This window comes from Raphanus sativus, chromosome 5 (genome assembly GCF_000801105.2).
Source record: "Raphanus sativus cultivar WK10039 chromosome 5, ASM80110v3, whole genome shotgun sequence".
NCBI lineage: Eukaryota > Viridiplantae > Streptophyta > Magnoliopsida > Brassicales > Brassicaceae > Raphanus > Raphanus sativus.
The window spans coordinates 1,351,730-1,370,869 of NC_079515.1; the positions used below are offsets into that span (position 1 = coordinate 1,351,730).

General features: G+C 35.2%; 4 protein-coding genes across 4 annotated transcripts; 1 reads left to right on the forward strand and 3 right to left on the reverse strand.

Annotated features, from left to right (window-relative positions):
• Positions 1 to 343: 343 nt before the first annotated feature.
• On the reverse strand, positions 344 to 1,015 carry LOC108861090 (two-component response regulator ARR22). The gene is made up of 2 exons (XM_018634916.2): positions 765 to 1,015; positions 344 to 661 (listed from the first exon to the last, which is right to left on the reverse strand). The coding sequence occupies exons 1-2, from the start codon at positions 996 to 998 to the stop codon at positions 485 to 487; spliced, it is 411 nt and encodes a 136-aa protein (XP_018490418.1). The 5' UTR covers positions 999 to 1,015; the 3' UTR covers positions 344 to 484.
• Positions 1,016 to 4,448: 3,433 nt separating this feature from the next.
• Positions 4,449 to 7,923, reverse strand: LOC108857107 (GDSL esterase/lipase LTL1). The gene is made up of 5 exons (XM_018631038.2): positions 7,574 to 7,923; positions 7,300 to 7,427; positions 6,714 to 6,956; positions 5,821 to 6,073; positions 4,449 to 4,921 (listed from the first exon to the last, which is right to left on the reverse strand). The coding sequence occupies exons 1-5, from the start codon at positions 7,812 to 7,814 to the stop codon at positions 4,686 to 4,688; spliced, it is 1,101 nt and encodes a 366-aa protein (XP_018486540.2). The 5' UTR covers positions 7,815 to 7,923; the 3' UTR covers positions 4,449 to 4,685.
• A 3,174-nt stretch (positions 7,924 to 11,097) lies between these two features.
• LOC108859868 (uncharacterized) lies at positions 11,098 to 11,904 on the forward strand. The gene is made up of 2 exons (XM_018633771.2): positions 11,098 to 11,286; positions 11,361 to 11,904. Exons 1-2 carry the CDS (start codon positions 11,105 to 11,107, stop codon positions 11,575 to 11,577), a joined length of 399 nt encoding a protein of 132 aa, XP_018489273.2. The 5' UTR covers positions 11,098 to 11,104; the 3' UTR covers positions 11,578 to 11,904.
• A 718-nt stretch (positions 11,905 to 12,622) lies between these two features.
• LOC108861786 (probable inactive ATP-dependent zinc metalloprotease FTSHI 5, chloroplastic) lies at positions 12,623 to 19,122 on the reverse strand. The gene is made up of 16 exons (XM_018635738.2): positions 18,102 to 19,122; positions 17,341 to 17,812; positions 16,718 to 16,918; positions 16,349 to 16,642; positions 15,985 to 16,254; positions 15,615 to 15,836; positions 15,360 to 15,533; positions 15,095 to 15,216; positions 14,733 to 14,934; positions 14,516 to 14,644; positions 13,931 to 14,419; positions 13,763 to 13,837; positions 13,520 to 13,579; positions 13,284 to 13,391; positions 13,086 to 13,166; positions 12,623 to 12,932 (listed from the first exon to the last, which is right to left on the reverse strand). Exons 1-16 carry the CDS (start codon positions 18,974 to 18,976, stop codon positions 12,864 to 12,866), a joined length of 3,843 nt encoding a protein of 1,280 aa, XP_018491240.2. The 5' UTR covers positions 18,977 to 19,122; the 3' UTR covers positions 12,623 to 12,863.
• Between the last annotated feature and the right edge of the window lie 18 nt (positions 19,123 to 19,140).

A 19,140-nucleotide genomic window follows, 5' to 3' on the forward strand; every position in this document is an offset into this window, starting at 1 on the left:
TATATATATAGATATCATAGTTATTTAAAAAAAAAAAAAAAAAATTAATATATAGTTTTTTCTCACTAATATATAGTTCAATTAACGTTATAATTATATATTCAACTTATGTTATCAGCTGCACTACATACATCATCTCTGTTTATTAGATATCATAGTTATTTAAACTAAAGTGGACCTTTTAACATTTAGACCAAAAAATAAAGTGGACCAGCTATATATATATATATGTGTGTGTGTATTCAGTTAAATGGTCGAAGTATCTATTTATTTAATAACATGGAAATTGTATATTTACTTTTTCTTTCTGATAGAGGAACCCCTTATTTTTATATTTTATAAGCTTAAAGCAACAACTTACATGATTATATATAACGGACGATAAAGAACCCTAAATTCTAAAACACACACATGCAAATATCTATGCATACATACACACTTAGACGCTATTATGTGTGTTTCCATAATATTAAATATATATCCATCAGGCATCCATGAGTTGGTTAATGAGAGGGAGGATCTTGGCCTTGGTTAAGGGTTTTGCCAAGCAATGATTAAGTCCAGCTTCCATGAAAGCCCTACGCTCCTCTTCATTGTCAGCCAGCGACGTCACCCCAACAATCATTGACTTCACTTCCATTTCTCTTAGCTTCTTAGTTGTCTAGACAAAATCAACAAAATAACATTAAAAGGTAAAAAGTATTTTCACGAGGAGGTTAAATAATCTGTTTATTTTCTTCATAAATTGAGATTATTAATTGTACCGAAACTCCATCCCTCTCGGGCATTTCTTTATCCATTAGGATAAGGTCAAAAGATGAGCCGCCGTCACGGTGGATGATTACTGCCTCCTCACCGTTATTCGCTGTCTGCGAAGTACCCCCAATCGCTTTGATGATCTTCTCATGAATTTGCAGGTTTAGTGGATCATCATCGACGATCAACACGTTTATTTTCTTCTTTGTTTTCTCGATATCTACCATGGATTTTGTTGCCATCTTCGATTTTGTCTTCGAACAATCTTCACACAAAAGAAGCTAATTAAAAAATTAAACATGCAGTATGGAAATTAACTACAAAAAAGAAAATTGTAACTAAAAAAAAATTGTAACTATCTTCTTGCATGCATGGTTCCGTGTTCAGTTACAAAAAAAAAAAATGCATGGTTCCGTGTTTCTTTTTGCTAAAATTCATGGTTCCGTGTTTTTTTTTTTGCTGAAATGCATGATTACGTGTTTGTATATAATTTTCTGTATATATGCATACGCTTTTCTTTTTTTGAGAAAAATATGCATACGTATATTTTTTTTTTGAAAAAAATATGCATACGTATTACATATGTAACCTAAAAAAGATTAGAAGTGGCTTACGATTTGGATTCTAAAGAAGATTGCGAATATGTGTTCTAAGAACTTAGACATTGATCGAAATTTATAGTTGAAAAAAGTGCAAAAGCATATTGTCATGTCACTAAGAAAAGCATCTTTTTACATGAATTTTGCTGGAATGTAATCTGCATTTTTGCAACTGAGTTGTTTGAACAAATTAATATTGAGAACAATAAAATTAAAATGCGGAACAAATATTAAGAATACATAAGAAAACAAACGTGAAAATATCTTTAATTAATTTATCTAGATCATAACCAGATTTTATGTGTTTTTGTACGTATTAATTTTTTCTTGTTGTTCATAAAGAAACTAAAATAAGAATTTTATTTGAAATTTTCGGCATAAGAACTGTAATAAAGATTATATACTTTCATTATTTTGTTTGTTGGGTTAAAGGTCTTGCTGAACGGTGAGCAAGATCTTTATCAAATCTTCCAAGATATAAAAGTAAAGATTCTCATGTAGCATTGAAGGTGTGCTTAAGCAGATTAAGTATAGAACTTAATGTGTCAACATCAGTGTTCATGAGCTGAGTTCGTAATGGCTTCTTAGGAGTAATATTTTTCTATTAATTTCTTATGAAATTTTTATACGCACAATCGTGGAAAATAAAAATAAAAATAGAGGAATTAATTTATAATTAGAATTGTCTTGTACAATCGTGGAAGATGAAAAATGTAAATCATACTTGAAGATATTTTAAAAACTTATGCATCCTGTTATTAGCTGTCCATTATAACATTGATGCGTTTGTTGTAAAACAAGTCTACCCTTTTTGCTTTTTTGTGAATGCTTACATTTCTTTTTGACTGAGCGGTAAATTTTGTTTTAAATTGATGCTTACATATTTAGAAGGTACTTTTAGTCTTTTACCCAAAAAATAAAAGTTCGAAAAAAATCGATGAGATATGGTGCAAAACTGGACTTCTACTCACTTTATACACGAAATCAACGAAGCCAATACTTTCTTCTAAATAAAAATATGGGCAATTCTTTTTGGAATTTTCGTATATTGTGACGATGGTCAATATGTATAACACTATAGCATGATTAACCCCATCTCTTAATCGAGATTTTTACTTCAGACATTTTTTTTTTATATTTTCGATTAGGAGATGACTTTTATATCTCTTATTTAAAAGATGGTTCTTAATTTTTTTTAGTTGAAAAAATTAAGAACCGTTTTTTAACCGAACCTAAGAACCCCAATTAAAAGACCGTGGTTAATTTTGGTTAATCATGGTCTTAATAAATTCAACGTCAAGCCCTGTTATTATGGCTCTTATACACTGACTTGACCCCATTGGTTATTTCTGGTTTAGCGTTCTTTTTTTTTCTTTGAACGACCTCCGGTTTAGCGTTCAAGCATAGATTATACAGGAAAAAACAAAATTATCTTACACAAATATGTTTTGACCCAAAAAATAAAAATCTTACAAAAATATGCTTTCATTACTTCCATCTCGACCAAAACCCGATCGAAGCAATGATTATATCATATAATTTGTTTGTATGTGTCAACTCTAAACCATGTTGCGCCTTGAATACAATCGAACCATTGTGATATATACATTGTAATAGAGATTACGATTGACATATGTCAGTGAATTTTATTATCTGTTGTGGCAACAATAGCTCCAAGATCCGACCAAGTTCCATTAGGCGTACAATTGTTTATAGCTTACAGTTATCAACTATTGGCTTTTTTCCTTCAACGCTTGTAATATTCTTTGCATTCATTTTCTTATTATTGTTTTTTTCCTACCAATGATCTGTGGAAGAGAAATATGCTAATGAAGAATGTGAAGTCTTTTTTTTGTTATATTATTTTCTCCAGTGTTTGACAATTTATTTATTATTGAAGTAGGATATAAGTCAAATAAGTTTGGCAAGTGTTGCATTCTATTTTACCAAAAAAAAGTGTTGCATTCTATATACTCTCTCCGTTTTTTAATATATAATGTTTTGGTCGAATGTACAAAAATTAAAAAATTTATATTTTTTAAAATAATATTTTTAAAGATATAATTTAAAAATTATTCAACCAATTATTAAAAGACTATAAAATTTTATTGGTTGAACATCCAATAGAGTTAAAGTTAACCTTAAAACATCTTAAACAACATAAATCTTCTAAAACAAACATCATAAAACTGAGGGAGCATTTTATAAGATAATAAAGTGTGTGTATTGGTTCTATAATGATTTAAAACAATGTGGCATATGTTAAAATTCTAAAGTATTCTCAAAGAAAATTTACCAGAATGTGATGAATTTTTAAATGAGTATAATAATATATGGATCTGAACTAAATAAAAGTAAGAATTTCAGAATTGTTAAAGTAAAGCTATTTACAAAAATCACGGTAAAAAATTTTACCATTACAATTTGGATAAATGCACCTTAGCACGATAATTCTAATCCTAGCTATTCATAAGATATCCCAAATTACTCATTAGAAGTATATAAGATGGCAGCCTCAGTTACAAAAATGGAGACTCACTAGATAAACAAAATTCTACCTATTTGTAGAAATAACAATCGATAACCAGAGGCCCATTGGGCCCACTACGAACAAGGCCTATATAACAGATTTACTTGCTTTTTTTTTTTTTTTTTTTGTGCAACAGCAGATTTACTTGCATACAAGTTTGTTATTGTTATGAAAGAGAAATGTAAATTCTAAAATTTGGCATCTGAGATAATTGATAAGGGTGGTCCATCAGAATTCAAATAAATGTCAATAGTGAAAGAAGATAAAAATATAATTTATAATATATAATGGACAAAAAAATTTCACCCACTTCACCAACTAGAAATCAATTCCTTTATTATTATCCACATTTCAGTGTCTGCAAAATGCCTCAATAAACTCCTTTAGTACTCTTCCCCTCCTTCACGTATTAATGATTCATTACCACAGTAATATATGGCGACAAGAATTTTGCCGAAAATTACACAGACACATATCATCAATCGTAGCATGCATGCATACAAGTATACATTAATAGTTCATGGATTTATAACTCGGCGCATCTCGTAGTTGAATCAATAATCTCGAGTAAAACAGAAAACCATATAACAATGACTCCAAATATTACATGATAGTTGGCACACATACATGAAAAAAATGACTAAACTAAGCTAATCATCAAGGTACAACAAGCAGAAACATCAAACCACATCACCAACACGAAAAGTTTTTTAATTATGCTGATCAAAGTTATTAATCAACAATGCACACTACAAAAGGAGGCAATGCCTTGACATTTAACTGAAATAAATTCACTTAGATTAGATTCTAGAAGAATCCAAGAGCATGACGGTACTGAGGTTCATAGGGTGCATATACTTGGAGGAACCAGTGAGGATCTGATTAACAATGATCCTATTAGCTTTCTCTGTCGGATGAAACGCATCCCAAAACGCATATAAATCTCTGTTTGGACATAAGTTCGAGATTGGTGTGCATAGTCCTATGCCATTGTACGGTCCTTGTCCACAACATGCCACCTTTGATGTCACAAACCCTACACACGTATATTCATGGGTATAACGATTCAGATCAAAGGGTATTTATTAGTTTATGTGTTTATGTAGAGTACTTATTTGTTGTATAGGATAAATGCTTTCAACTACCACCAACATTTTTGTATCTATGGTTTTATAATACTTCAGGGTTAGATTGTAGGGGAAATCACTTTTCAAATAGAACTATTTAAAGACCAGACAGTTACTGTTATTAAAGATTCTAATAAAATGACTCTGTTATGGATACAAACCGACATATGCGTATTGAATACTTCGATCTATATTGTATCTTTTTATTTGAAAGTGTGAAGTGAAATCAATTTTTTGCATAAATGTAACAACATGTATGGAAAAGATGGTCCTACAATAGTTGTCACTGGTCATGCTCATTAATTTATTTTCACGTACCATTCAATCAGACATAACTATCACTGCTACCCCAAAAGTACTCCCTAATTATGTGCTTATATCATTAAATCTTTGACAAGCTTAGTCAACCACACTAGTCACATCTTTGATTGAGTTGTTACCTTTTTCATAAATTCGAAACTCAACAACTAAAACCTTTTGAAATAGTATAATATCTACTAGTATTATTAATCGTTTAGCTATTACTCCCTCCGTTTCAAATTATATGTCGTTCTAGAGGAAATTTTTTGTTTCAAAATAAGTGTCGTTTTCGGTTTTCAATGCAAAATTTATTGACAATATTCTCTTTTCTATTTTTTTATTGGTTGATACATGGTTAGGTGTATTGGTAATAGTGTTTTTATTTTGGAAATATGTAAAATTAAATGTTTTCTTAATCTGTGTGCATAAGGTTAGAACGACATATAATATGAAACGGAGAGAGTATTAACTACTACTAAAAAGTTAATGAGAAATGAGTTATAATTACCGAATTGCTCTGGATTAGTTAGATAATCCATGTTCATTTGATAGGCATTGGCTGCTACAAAAACGTCCTGACCGATCTCAGCGTTGACTGATGCGATCAAATTAACTAATTGCGGATTGAACAAAGCGGCTGCTGTTTGTAGAGCACCATAGCATTCGCCATTTCGACTATGCTGAGCCAGTTCCGCAGGTGCACATCCCATCGCACCAGTTCCGGTTACTAGAACCCGTCTTGCACCCAACTCATAGAGTTTCTTTATCAATAAAGACAAAAGCAGAAAGAAAATTATAATCATGTACTATGAAAAGAGTAGATTTTTATCACCCACACACACACATATATTTTAAATAACAGAAATTAAATCTTCCTCTTCGTTTTGAAAAGAAGTTTTCATTAATGATATTTACCATTTAGCAAAAAAATGTCCCCTATTTTCAAGAGAATAGTGTCATTAATTACATGGTGATATAGTGAAATAAATTATTGAGGGGTCACTTATTAAAGGCTATGTTCTGTACTGAGACAACAATTCAATAAGCTAATTTTTAATGCAAGAATCAAGATTCCAAGATCTTAGACCATCTTTATTAATGTTCCTTAGTAAAGCCCTTATGAGAGAAAATGTGGGAATTGAGGAGGAAAGAGAAGGGAAAAACCCTTATTTAAAAGCTGGCCCTTACTTTCTACTGAACAAAAAAAAAAACAAAAAAACAAAAAATCCTTAGTTAAGGAACAAAGTCCAGTCCCTCTAATAACGATGCCCTAACGTGTAAGTCACCAGTTTATTACTATATGACAGCACGTACGTCACACTTAGACAATTCAGTATTATCACGTGAAAATAAAGTGGAGAAGAGCTGATCAAGTTTATGCCATGTTTTAGTTGTCCTTACCCTAAGGATCTTTCCGTATTCGGAAATGAGATAAACAACGTAGTTCGGTAACGTGAACTGGCGAGAGCGGGCAGAGAAAGGAATGAGATAATAGTTGTTAACGAAATCGTTTCCACCGAGTGTGATTAAGACAAGAGCTTGGTTAACTAGCTGTTGTGTAGCTTCTGGTCCGATCAATGCGCTCACTCGTTGCTGGTACTGTTGGAAGTATTCGAACTGCTTAGATATTCTAATTATGTTTACCTGCCAAACAAGAAAAACATAATCTGAGAACAAGTTTAACGATATCAAATTGACAAGAGTTCTGGACATAATAAGATGAAACTTCTCCAATTTTTGTCAGAGTAAATATACATAAACTTATGGCCTATGACTCTTAAATTACGAAACCAAATTTTTTTTTTGAAACCAAATTTTTTATTATAGTATTATTTACTAAAATTGTCTAGAGTCAACAAAATATCGGGACCGGTCCTGCCTGAACCGAACATACTAATTAAAAAAATATTTATGGTTAGAGATCAAAATGACCATAGCATTTCCTAGAGTTTTTGAATTTAATTTAAGAATTCTCGAAGTTGCTTACAAATTGAATTCCAGTGTCGTTGAGGATTCCAATTCCGGCGGAGGCGAAGTTAGCACCTACGAGAAGATTTTCTCCGGTGAGCTGCGGGCTAAGGTACGGCAGAGTCGACGGCATGCCTATAGCCTCACCTAGTAGAGATACACATTAAACCATGGTTAAAGATATATAACAGTTATCTTTTTCTTTTTTTCTTTTGAAACACTTATAAAAGTTATCTTATAATCTTTTTTGAACATTATTATCTAATAATCATTCTCGAACTAAATATGCTTACTGATAATGTCGGGGATGTTGAGGCCATTTGAGAAACGTCCGGTGGGTCGACGGGTCGGGTAATCGATACCATATGGGTAGTTGTCGGCACGAGCAGTGGTGACTAAGTAATCGTTGTTTCCATTGTCGACGAGAGAGTCACCAAATACGTAGAAAGCCCTAGATTTGACTTGTGGTGCAAGAAAAGTAACAACGATGAAGAGTGAAATTAGAAACCCTAATGGAGAATAATTAGTTTCCATAGTTGTGGGAAGAGATGCGGTTTGGATACCGAATGGGGAGAAAGAATTTTAAGTTGGTGAATAATATGATAGCATATGGAGTGTGTTATATATAGACACACTGACAATGTATATGTAGATTCAATCGGTAACGTATACATATATATATATATATATATATGTGTGTGTGTGTTTTAATTTGTTTTTCTTTTGGTTGTGAGTTTTAAGACGAGACAGACATTAATAGAGGCTGCCAACTGATGCACTATGATCTTGTTTGTTGTTTGGATATAATAAATGTTGAAATGGAATCATTTTTAAACCCTTCAAATTTGATTGAATGTTTATACTGAATCACATGTATTGTCTACAACCAATGAGTAAATTTTGAAATGACTTAGTATCTGCATCTAATGAACAACGGTAAAGTTGTGGATTTCCACAACATTTATGTGAGAAACTACCATGTTACGAATTATGGAATTCTTTTAAATTTTTCTGTTGTTCATGGTCTCCAATTCCCATGTTGTGTGGTGTGGTGTGTTTACCCTAATCTCAACTCAGGGTGTTATGACTGGACCGGACTCCAATGAAACTTAACTGGTACTCCCTCCGTTTCATATTATATGTCGTTCTAACCTTATGCACACAGATTAAGAAACATTTAATTTTACATATTTCCAAATAAAAACACTATTACCAATACACCTAACCATGTATCAACCAATAAAAAAATAGAAAAGAGAATATTGTCAATAAATTTTGCATTGAAAACCGAAAACGACACTTATTTTGAAACAAAAAATTTCCTCTAGAACGACATATAATTTGAAACGGAGGGAGTATAAGCCAACCATGGGTCCATGTCCAACTACTCGGTTAGTTAAAATGTGATAAATATCAGTATCCTCTCGCTTTTTTCGTGTCATGGGTTATACATGATTCTTTAAAAATTTAAATTAATATTTAGAAAACTGAAAACTGCGCTCATGATGGCTGGATAACATCTAAAACACTACAGTGAGATAAACAGATCCTCATGTCAAACTCATTCCATCTATAATCTCAAAAATGGAAAGTTACTATTGGTAGATATTTGCAATTTAGATAACAAAAAGCTTTACAATGACATGATGTGTTTTTTTTTTTTTTTTTTTTTGCTTTTGGTAAACAACATGATGTGAATTTCTCCAACCAGATGCATCTTCTTCATTAATTAGTACTGTTAAATATATATATATATATATATATATATATATATATATGAATAAAGTATTCTCGAAAAAGTGTACACAAAGATTAAGCCATCAATGTGAATGGAATGGGTCGTGTTCGATCCCATGCTTACATAAATTGTGTATTTTCAAGTATAGTTATAGTTTGTGTGTTTACTTTTCTTGAAACGATGCTTACATGCTTGACAAGTCGACTAATATCATAAAACCATTTGATGTCTGCATTAAGTTAGTAAAAGAACGAATCTCACATTACACTACCTATGTTAATTAATCCATATATTTACACCTTGCGTTTGTCTCACGTTTGCTAGTGCAGAAAATGAAAGAATTGGGTTAAGAAATAATTCATACATAATGAGAAAATTTACAGCTTCTGTAAATACATCATTCAAAAATAAAACGTTTGTTTTGTCTTGTTTTTTTTTTGTTAAAAAAATGTATTTACAGAAGCTGTAAATTTTAAGAAATAATCCATACGTAATGAGAAAATTTACAGCTTCTGTAAATACATCATTCAAAAATAAAACGTTTGTTTTGTCTTGTTTTTTTATGTACTTCTCATAGTAAAAAAATAATAACTGGAGAGAGATGTATAAGGGGAATTAAAAGATCTACCAACTCGACCAGCTCACACATCTTAAATTAAGATGATGAATCTACCCTCTCCAACTGCATCATGTTGTATGATTTGATTTCTGAACTGAAAAGGTCATCTCAAACCAACCTTTTCCTGCTATTTATTACTTCTTTATTTACCCTAAAGTTAAAAGAAATATTCAATGGATTCATTTGAAATACAGTAAAAGAAAATTAAATGATATCCCATATTTCAGATACTAATTCTCTAAAAATAGAAAAATAAAGAAATAAAGCTAAAATACAATCCAGCCCACGGCAGTTTTTTTAGACAAGCCCATTAGTCGAATGGTAAACCCAACGTTCGTGATCGTGGACTCAGTGGTACCTTCTACGTGGACCTGATATTTCATGTTCTTGATTCTGCAAAGCACTGAGCTTATTTGAAAGAACTGCCTCATCAACTTTCAAAAGTACCTAAAAGACACGACAATCCCGATGTACAAGCTTCCAAGTTAGTTATTAATATCGACATTTGTGTTATGTTTCTAGCTTGAATCTTAGCAAACACCAAGTCTCTCTGTAAAAACTACTTTAGAGATTAAAAGAGGCTACAAGTAACCGGAACAAAGGTGAATGATCAGAGACCAAACAAAAGCAGGACACTGTTATTAGGGTGTTCACGTGGAGATCTTGTTTTTCATCATGAATCTAACTTCCACTCTTTATCCAGATGTTCATACTGCTCTCGTCAGAAAGTAATTAAAAATTGCAAATACTAGCATGCAAAGGGTATGAATCTCTCAAAACATGTGAATATACGCATATAAAATATAGTAAGAAGTATACAAACTGAAGTACTAATCCGCACATGCATGCAATGACATAATATAACAAAACAAACAGAGCCAGTTGTGGAAGCAGCCAAAGTAGAGGTGGGCTACACATATCATCAATGTCCCCATTAATCACGTATCTTCTTCCACTGAAGAATGGGTCAAACTTTCTCGAAACTAAATAAATAAAACCATATAATAATGTTTCCAAAGATATGAATAACAGTCTTCATATAAGAATCATCTATGAACAACAGTGTTTCATACAAGAATCATTTATGACTTGTTGTAAAACAGAGATCTCATGCCTACACATGGTGACTACATTGTCCGGAGACTATCTAGACTCTTGAGTCTCAGCATAGAAGACTGGGTTACTCGTAAAAACGTGAAAAAACAAAGCATAAAAGGAGGCAAGGACAAAACAGAAGGGGGTCCATGTGGTTGGAGACTTGGTCTTCACTCTTCACTTTTGTAATATTAAATACTTCTAGAATGACTATCTTAAGAAACGAAGCTGAATGGATGTATCCATTGACTTTGTTTTGTATCCATTCTGGGTCAAAGTGCTTCTTTAAAGATTCCTCTTTGCTATTATCCCTTTCAGTAGAATGGGAAAAAAAAGAAGCCACTTTATTCATACCTGTTTATATATATACACATGCAGACCAACTACTCTGTCCTTCACCTTATTCCTATCTTCCTTTTATCTCTGTTCTGTTTAAATAGCACTCTGAAACATCGTCAGATTCACCTTATATCCTCTTCCAGAATGGATATCGTAATCGAACACAACCCTTCAAGCATAAAGTTATCTGAACTTGGAGTCATGTCATGGCCTAAGTAAGTATCAAACAAGCACATACTCTGTTTCAATCCCTCATGTTACTGGTTAATAACATGATGAATTTATATAGATGGTCTTGTCAGCCGGGGAGATATGCATTGGTGTTTGAAGAAAGAGAGACATGCTATTTGGTGAAGGGAAAGGTGAAGGTGTATCCAAAGGGTTCATCATCAGAGTTTGTAGAGTTTGGTGCAGGAGACCTTGTGACCATCCCCAAGGGACTTAGCTGCACTTGGGAAGTATCTCTTTTCATCGACAAACACTACAAGTTCGATCCTCCTACTTAATTTTTCCTTACTTACGATCTAGGTTTGGGTTAGTCTTTATAACCAGGAAGCATATAAGATTATGTATTCAGACTAATAAAGTATAGAAGACAATGCTTAGGATATGTACAAAAGCTCCTCCTAGAGTTATGTTTCTTTGTTTGCCAGAACTATAATCTCAGAGTATAAGCCCTCTAGCTAGTTCAGAGAGACTAAGGTAAAGGGGGTTTTAGCTCATGGGAGTAACTGTATTCCTAAGCTTCTGGAAATTCGTCTGAAGTATCACAGATAAGAGTTCCAGATTCGTGCTAATGAAAAGTTGCTAATGCTAACTTGAGGATTCCCAAATAAACTGATATTGTTCTTTATTCGTAAACGATCATTATCAAAAGATTCTTATCATGAGGCCATTGGTTATTATCACTAACAAACACATCGAAAGAAAGCATTTGAATGATATTAATATTAACATGGGAAAGCATATATTCTAGCAGTATTGCTCCCTGACTAGATAAAGTAGAGAAGAGGATGCACTCTCAAATCTAACATACTAAATTTCAGTAGCAGCATCTGGTACTCCATCATCAATTATTAGTGCTGATTATAAAAAAGAAAATTAAGATGATACTTCAGGCTGTACAAATAAGAACCATCACACTTTTTGTATTTATAGAAACTCAAATCTCTACAGAATATCCTTTAAACTCTAAGTTACAAGATGAATGAAAGCTAACCTTTAGGATACCAGGAAGACTGATTTCATCTGAAAGCTATAAAGGGCTCAAAATAACAGTTTTGGTCCATGAACTCAAAAAGGGGAAAGCACCAAAACTAGCATCCTCAAGAGCAATGGCTTCTCCTTAACTCTCCACCGCGGACTAGCATATCTTCTCTTGAACTGTTGCTTTGGAAGAACATTCTCGCTTGAAGGAATCTCATTCGCCATTGTTAAGTGATTAGCTTATCATCTTTTTAATGCTTATGTTAAACATATACTGCAACGACCAAGTTACGGTTACGTTTAAACCGTAATCTTCCAAACGACATCGTCCAGACGACCAGAATGTACTTGGAAGCAGTGATGAATATATTGTACACAGACATGTAGCAGTAAGAACAATAAGAGACATGTCCCAAGAAAAATAAGAGATCAGGACAAGAATTCAGTTTTAAAAATGAATCCTCAAGTCTCAAGCTTGGTAGCTAAACTAGTCTCAAGTGACAAATCTGGTGAACAAAAGAACAAAACTTGCAATCTGCAGGAAGTTTTACTCTGTCATCAAACTCTATGTTCTCCATGGGTCTCTCTAGGTTTGTGTACCAAGAAGCACGGTTTCTGAAGAATCTCCGGCATCAAGAAAACTCCTTGACAATGGCTGCAACAGGAACAAATCAAACCATACAAGAGATATGAATAGAGAGAAGATAGCATTTCTTTTTTTATCAAGGCCATGTAACTTTGTGGTCTATGGTTAATTTGTTTTTTGAGTTTGTCGATAACGATATGGAGTGATGGTAGTGATACTTGCCTCGTTGTAATTGGTTCCAGAGAGAAAGAAAGGTTCCTTCTCCCGAACCCCACCATTCTCATGAACAAGTCTTTCTAGATCCTGCAAAACAAGCGAAGAAACCAAAAATGTTTAAGATTTGTTTATGGAGAGGTGTCTGGAACATCCTTCACTCGAATACTCAATTGCACAATGGTTCCAACATCGTGAAGATTTTACCTTTCGGGTCAATATCTCAAATTCGAGCAGCTCCTCAGTGATTTTCTCAAGGACACGTCGATTTTTGAGGAGCATTCCCTTTGCCTTTTCGTACGCTAAGTCATAAATCTGAAGAGCAAATAAGATGATGTTAATTCTACAGTTAGCCTTGGACAATGCTTTAACCAACTGAAACGCCAAGCTGGAAGAAAACTGTTAAAGGCTATGAGACATGGCAACTAGAGAGTAAAACAAACCTTTTCAACTTTACTAGCCATTTCGTATTCGTGATGGTTTCCCATACTCAAAGCTGATACCTGCTCCATTGAATCGAATACATCAAAGAGGATCAAAAAGAGTATAAGTCAATCAGGTGTCAGATGAGACATCAGAATGAACGGAAACTGAACGCAAGTTTTATTTAGCATCTTGGTTCAGTGGTTTCAGACAACTAATCTTACGAAAGGAATACTAATGTCGAATTTAAGAAAGACGTTTACCGCGTTAGTGGCATAGTAGACAGCAGGACTGTCATCGGGTCCCCAGCCATACTGAAGTACCATCCGTGTTGCAATCTGTGGTACATGCCGCAAATTATAATCATATTGGCGACGGCATATTTAGTATTTAGACAACAGGTTGGTGCAAAAAGAGTAGAGAGAGTTTACCTCTTGCGCTTGTGTTATCTCTGAGGACGAAAGAAAATTTTCTTCTCCAAGAGGAAGAAGCATTTGGGATGCAATGTGAGATCCAAAGCAGAAAACGAGCTTCTTTTCAAGATATGATCTTGATTCGGTATTCCCACTTGCAGAGCCACCACTTGTGACCTTGGTGATCTTTGTGCACCCAATTCCTTCCCATGAACTAGGCTCAAGCCACAGATTGTCTACGACATCGAAGTTTGGTATTAGAAGTGCGATCAGAGCACGACCAGCAGCCCAGACAGCATGTGGGAACTTTGTCTCCCTCGTCCAATCAACAGGAGGATTCAAAAGTTCTATTCCATTGCTTATTTGTCCATAAGGTTCCATCAGATCAACCACATTCTCCAAATCTTCTTTGGTTAAGTTGAGTCCAAGATGATTAACAAGCATCTTGCCCATTTTATTGGCAACTTTAGTCTTCCGCAACCATGAGGGCACTATACGGCTAAACGTCTGTCAGAAAAGAAAAAGGAATCACCTGATGAGACCAAGCTCAGGAATGATCAAAAATGGTTTGACAAAAGTCTAAGATGATGAAAGATTGTTTACCGCAAACCAGCTAACGTAACTCAGAAGTTCATCTGCATCCAGAAACTTGCTCCTGAAGGCACTACTTTCAAGAGCCATTGGAACAAGTTTCAGTTCTATCGGTCGTAATATAGATGTCTTCTCAGAAACCTGAAACCATGAGCTGTTAACTAACCAAGATAGTGAAGAGATATAGGAAAGAGCAAAATATAAACAAATTTGCACAGCTTTAGATCACCTTACGCCAATCCACCAGATCAATGAGATCTCTGTCCATGGTTTCTTCTGCAGCAGTGTGTAAAATCATCTCCCTTTCCGTTTCAGTTGGACTTTGAAGATGAAATATTCTATCCATACGACCTGGCCTTCTTAACGCTTCATCAATCTGCTTATGATTTCGGGTAGTAGCCATCAAAACTACTCCATCCTGCTTCTCGAAACTGCATAATCATAAATTATAACGTCAACTAGATAAAGGAGAAGCTACATGGGTTTCTAATGCACCAATTCTTATTGTGTTAAAGGCGACACTTTGAGAAGCCGCTATGAATACTACAAATATGTTCTTAAGTTTCAATCAACAGAGAAATTGGCTCTTACCCATCAAGTTCAACAAGAAGCTGATTGATGAAAGATTCATGATCTTGCTGTTTTGTATGTATGAACTTCCCGCGAACACCAGCAAAGAGGTCAAAATCCTCCACAAATATGATAACAGGTGCCTAGTAATAACAACACAAACATCAGAACATAAGACGGCATGAAACTGATGTTACATAAGACTCGGAACCTGATTATCATGAGATAAAATTAATATCTATGAAAATAATGAATCAACAAAACAACATGGGGCGAAGCAGCTAACCATGTCTCTTGCAGTTTGAAAGAGTTCCCTGACATTCGCTGCACTTTGGCCAACCCATAGTCCAGCTTCCAACTCCTGAGCTTCAACATTAACAACAGGCACTCTTGCTTCGGCTGCTATAGCCAGCGCCAGCGACGTTTTTCCCGTTCCTCTTTCACCAACAATAAGAACTCCCTGCAATGTACAATCGCACTTCCTATGAATTAATGCTGCTTAAAATTGGACACTGTCTTACACAACCATAAAGCAACATACCCGTGGTGCACGGGCACCCATCTCCTGAAATGCCTTCGGATTCTGTAAAAACGCCACAACCTCGTTGATTTCTTCTCTCATAGACTCAATGCTAGCAAAGTTTTTTAACGGGATTGGTGGATTTTTCACTCTCTTCATTCTGTCGAATGCAGTTTTTATAGGGTCGACTCCAGCCTTTCTCTTTTGCTTGATTCTCCTTTTTCTAAAAGTAAAATATGATTTCTGCAAAACAAAAAAAAAAGGTTTTGGTAATTAATTGTTAAAGTGGTAAGGAACCTGAATGACAACAAGAATGATTGGTTTAATACTACTCCTCACTAAAACTAGAGCGTTGGGAAGAGAAGTATACGGAAAAGGGATAGTTACATACCACTCTCCAAAATTTCCGCACATTTGGATCTCGACGGAATGGTCCATAGCCAAGAACTCTCGGAATCTTTCTTTTCAGAAAGCGGAAAACATGATACACAACATACCCGTACACAAAAGTTCGAATTAGAAACCAGGCGAACCACTTAAAATCTTCTGTATTGCGGGACCTGAAGTTCATTTCTGCCTCAGACTGCCATTGTAAGTACCATGTCGTGCCAACAGACTGCTCTATTTCTTCCGGCCAAGCCATTCCAAGACGCAGCCTTAGCTGTGTCAAAAAAGTAAATTTTTTAAGAGGAACGACTAGTCTCATGGAAACAGGAAACTAAAATATTCGAGAGAGAGAGAGAGTAAAGTAATACCTGGTAAGGAATGATAAATTCAAGAACTGGAAAACCGACCGCCATCATAAAGTCATCGTTTATATTTCTTATTCTCTCTAATAAAATGTCCTTTGCCTGTGATACAAGAGGAGTCTTCCTCAATCCGTTAAAGGCTCGAGAAACCACCCTTGTAAACAACAGAAACTGTTGATGGATACTTAGCTCTGACATGGGTATCCACATCAGATGAACAGTAGTTGGAATTCCAGAAGCAAGCATTTTGAGGTACAGAGCATCAAACCCTCCAAATTTCTCAAATTGCATCTCATATTCCTACAACCATAGAAAAGAGTTAGAAAACAAAAATAAGGAATTTATCGAATAAACTAGAGTCTTTAATTTGTCTACCTTGAGGTCAACGTAGTACTCCTTGTCATCTCCTTTCAGTGCAACATACATTACACCATAATCATGCCTAATCCTGGCACTGTCAATCAGCTTCCTTGAAACTGCATATGGAACAGCCATATGGTCCATCTCCCACCTATCTTTGTCTTCATTATACCAAGTCTTTGAAACAACTCTATCTCGATCCAGGAGAACTTGTTCCTTCAGAGAGAAAAAAAGACATATCAGTAACTAATTGGTGAGTGACCAATACATGTCCAAATAAATTCTGCAAAACGCACAGATGTACACACACTTCACAACAAGGTACGCCTACAACTGTCTCATCAAACAGTAAGAAGATTCAATCAATGGTGTAAACCAGAAAAAGTGCTTCTTGCTTGGCCAAGTAAGCTGATTTACCTGATAGCTTGTTAATAAGATAACAGATAAACTTGCTGTATTCAATAAAGAGCCTACAGAATCTACCAAAACCAAGGCAATTCTTTAGGTTTCCATCACCAAAAGATACAAATCTATTGGTTCGACATGCTGACTCACAAAACTAGGATCGTGATTTATCTACCATGAAAAAGATACATATTTGTTGTCTAGTGAATTTCATACCATAAGCCAAAATATACCTGTCTCTGCGCAATATATTGTTTACCAAAATCAACATCTTCTAAAAGTCTCTGTTTCAAATCTGCCTTTGCTTCGTCCTGCCACTTTTTCCAACCATGGCGTAGATGGAGCTGGATAGCTTTTGGAACAACCACCTCCTTCTCTCCAAACATCCACTTCACCTCAGCTTCAGGAAAACCCTTGACAACTTCACCTTCTGGAGTTTTTTGAACAAAAAGCTTTTCTTCACCAAACTTTTTCATACGTCCTCTGATACGATCCTGAAGATCTTTCTGCAGCTTTTTCGATTCCTCAAGGCGTCTTTTGATGCGTAGAGAAAAATCCAATGAATCACGATCGAACAAGGGATCAACCTCCTCTAGTTCCAAAACATCAGGCAGTATCACTTGTTCCAAATGCTTTCTTTGAGCGTTCAGTAGCTCCTGCTTAATCTCATCTCTTGGGAGTTTCGTAATGGGGCTCTCAGGAATACTGCAAACAGAACACCAATTGATAGTGTAAGTGTAACCTGAAACATTTATGTCAGAGGGAAAAACAAAAAAAGCATATATACGACAAAGACATATAGAAAAGCCAACAAAAGATGTACCTAAACTAGGCATACGAGCATAAACAAGATAAAATGGTAATCTAGAACTGCCTTTTACCATCACCATCAGAAGTTAGGATATATATCATCAAAGGGTGACCAAATCTCAGTTAAAGGTAAGGCAGAATAATATTATCTCCACAAAAAATCATAGCTAGACATATCATTTACCTCTCAGAACTTTTTTTCTTCATTTCTCTGTTAAAGCTCTTAACCAACTCCACACACTCTCTTTCAATGGACATAAGCTCCCTAACCCCAAAACTCAAAGTCGTTGTCTCTCTCTTTAAAACTGCATCATCAATCTCATCTATTCTCTCCCATATCTTGTTGTACTCGCTCTCCACTACATCCACACTCTCCACCCTCTCCCTATCTTCCACAATCCCATCTGCTCGATCCATCAACACTTCCCTCTCTTTCTTAAACCGACTCAAATCACTATACAACCCACTCATTATCTCATTCTCAAGCTTCTCCTTCTCCGCCTTCACCGCATCCAAAGCCTTCCCCACCTCAGCAACATCTCCGTCTCCCTTTCTCACCTTCTCAACACTCTTGAGCAGAACCGAAACCGTCTCCAACAGCCTCCGAGTATAACCGGAGAACTCATGATCAATCGATTTCAAAACAACCTCTTTCTCAATCAAAGTCTCTTTCTTTCTCTTCCTTATCACATCACTGAGGAAAGGCACAGCTAAAGCCGGAGCTTGAAAAGACTGAACCGGTGCAAAACCGATTGCAATACAGAACAAGGCGTAAACTAAAGGCTTGGATACGAACTGTATCACGCTCTCTCTCGTAGACGATGAAACAACTTTGCTTCCGTCTTTAGAGTGGTTCGAACTCGCGAAACTCCCATGTACGCCGGGAAGACCGTAACAGCCTCTAACGGGCGCGATTTTCCTAGATTTATTGGATTCTCTAGACCCGAATACCCGGTGTTTGACCCGATACTTGAGATTTAACGATACTAGACCTGGGCTGAGAGAGAGCGGAGACAACTGTGTGAAAACGGGCGAAGAAGTAGCGGAAATGAAATCCATCGAAGTGAAATCAACGATAGAATGAAGACATTGATTGATGATTCCTCTGGCTCGCCGCCGGATTTTGAACTGCTACTGACGCCGAGACTCGAGAGGGAAGGCCAGTGAAGCAAGTGAGAAGAGAGAGGTTTATCAGAAGATGTAGATAGAGAGAAGAACGGTTC

Bases quoted from the DNA above. Each gene is read 5' to 3' on its own strand.
- LOC108861090 (XM_018634916.2), bottom strand. From the start codon at position 998: ATGGCAACAAAATCCATGGTAGATATCGAGAAAACAAAGAAGAAAATA. The intron at 662-764 runs GTACAATTAATA...GATTTTGTCTAG, and splicing joins CCGAGAGGGATGGAGTTTCG to ACAACTAAGAAGCTAAGAGA.
- LOC108861786 (XM_018635738.2), bottom strand. From the start codon at position 18,976: ATGGATTTCATTTCCGCTACTTCTTCGCCCGTTTTCACACAGTTGTCT. The intron at 16,255-16,348 runs GTATTACTTTAC...TTTTTGACACAG, and splicing joins AATTTATCATTCCTTACCAG to CTAAGGCTGCGTCTTGGAAT. The intron at 15,837-15,984 runs GTATGTAACTAT...TTTGTTTTGCAG, and splicing joins TGCGGAAATTTTGGAGAGTG to AAATCATATTTTACTTTTAG.
- LOC108859868 (XM_018633771.2), top strand. From the start codon at position 11,105: ATGCAGACCAACTACTCTGTCCTTCACCTTATTCCTATCTTCCTTTTA. The intron at 11,287-11,360 runs GTAAGTATCAAA...GAATTTATATAG, and splicing joins GGAGTCATGTCATGGCCTAA to ATGGTCTTGTCAGCCGGGGA.
- LOC108857107 (XM_018631038.2), bottom strand. From the start codon at position 7,814: ATGGAAACTAATTATTCTCCATTAGGGTTTCTAATTTCACTCTTCATC. The intron at 6,074-6,713 runs GTAAGGACAACT...TTATTGATAAAG, and splicing joins AATACGGAAAGATCCTTAGG to AAACTCTATGAGTTGGGTGC. The intron at 4,922-5,820 runs GTAATTATAACT...ATACGTGTGTAG, and splicing joins AACTAATCCAGAGCAATTCG to GGTTTGTGACATCAAAGGTG.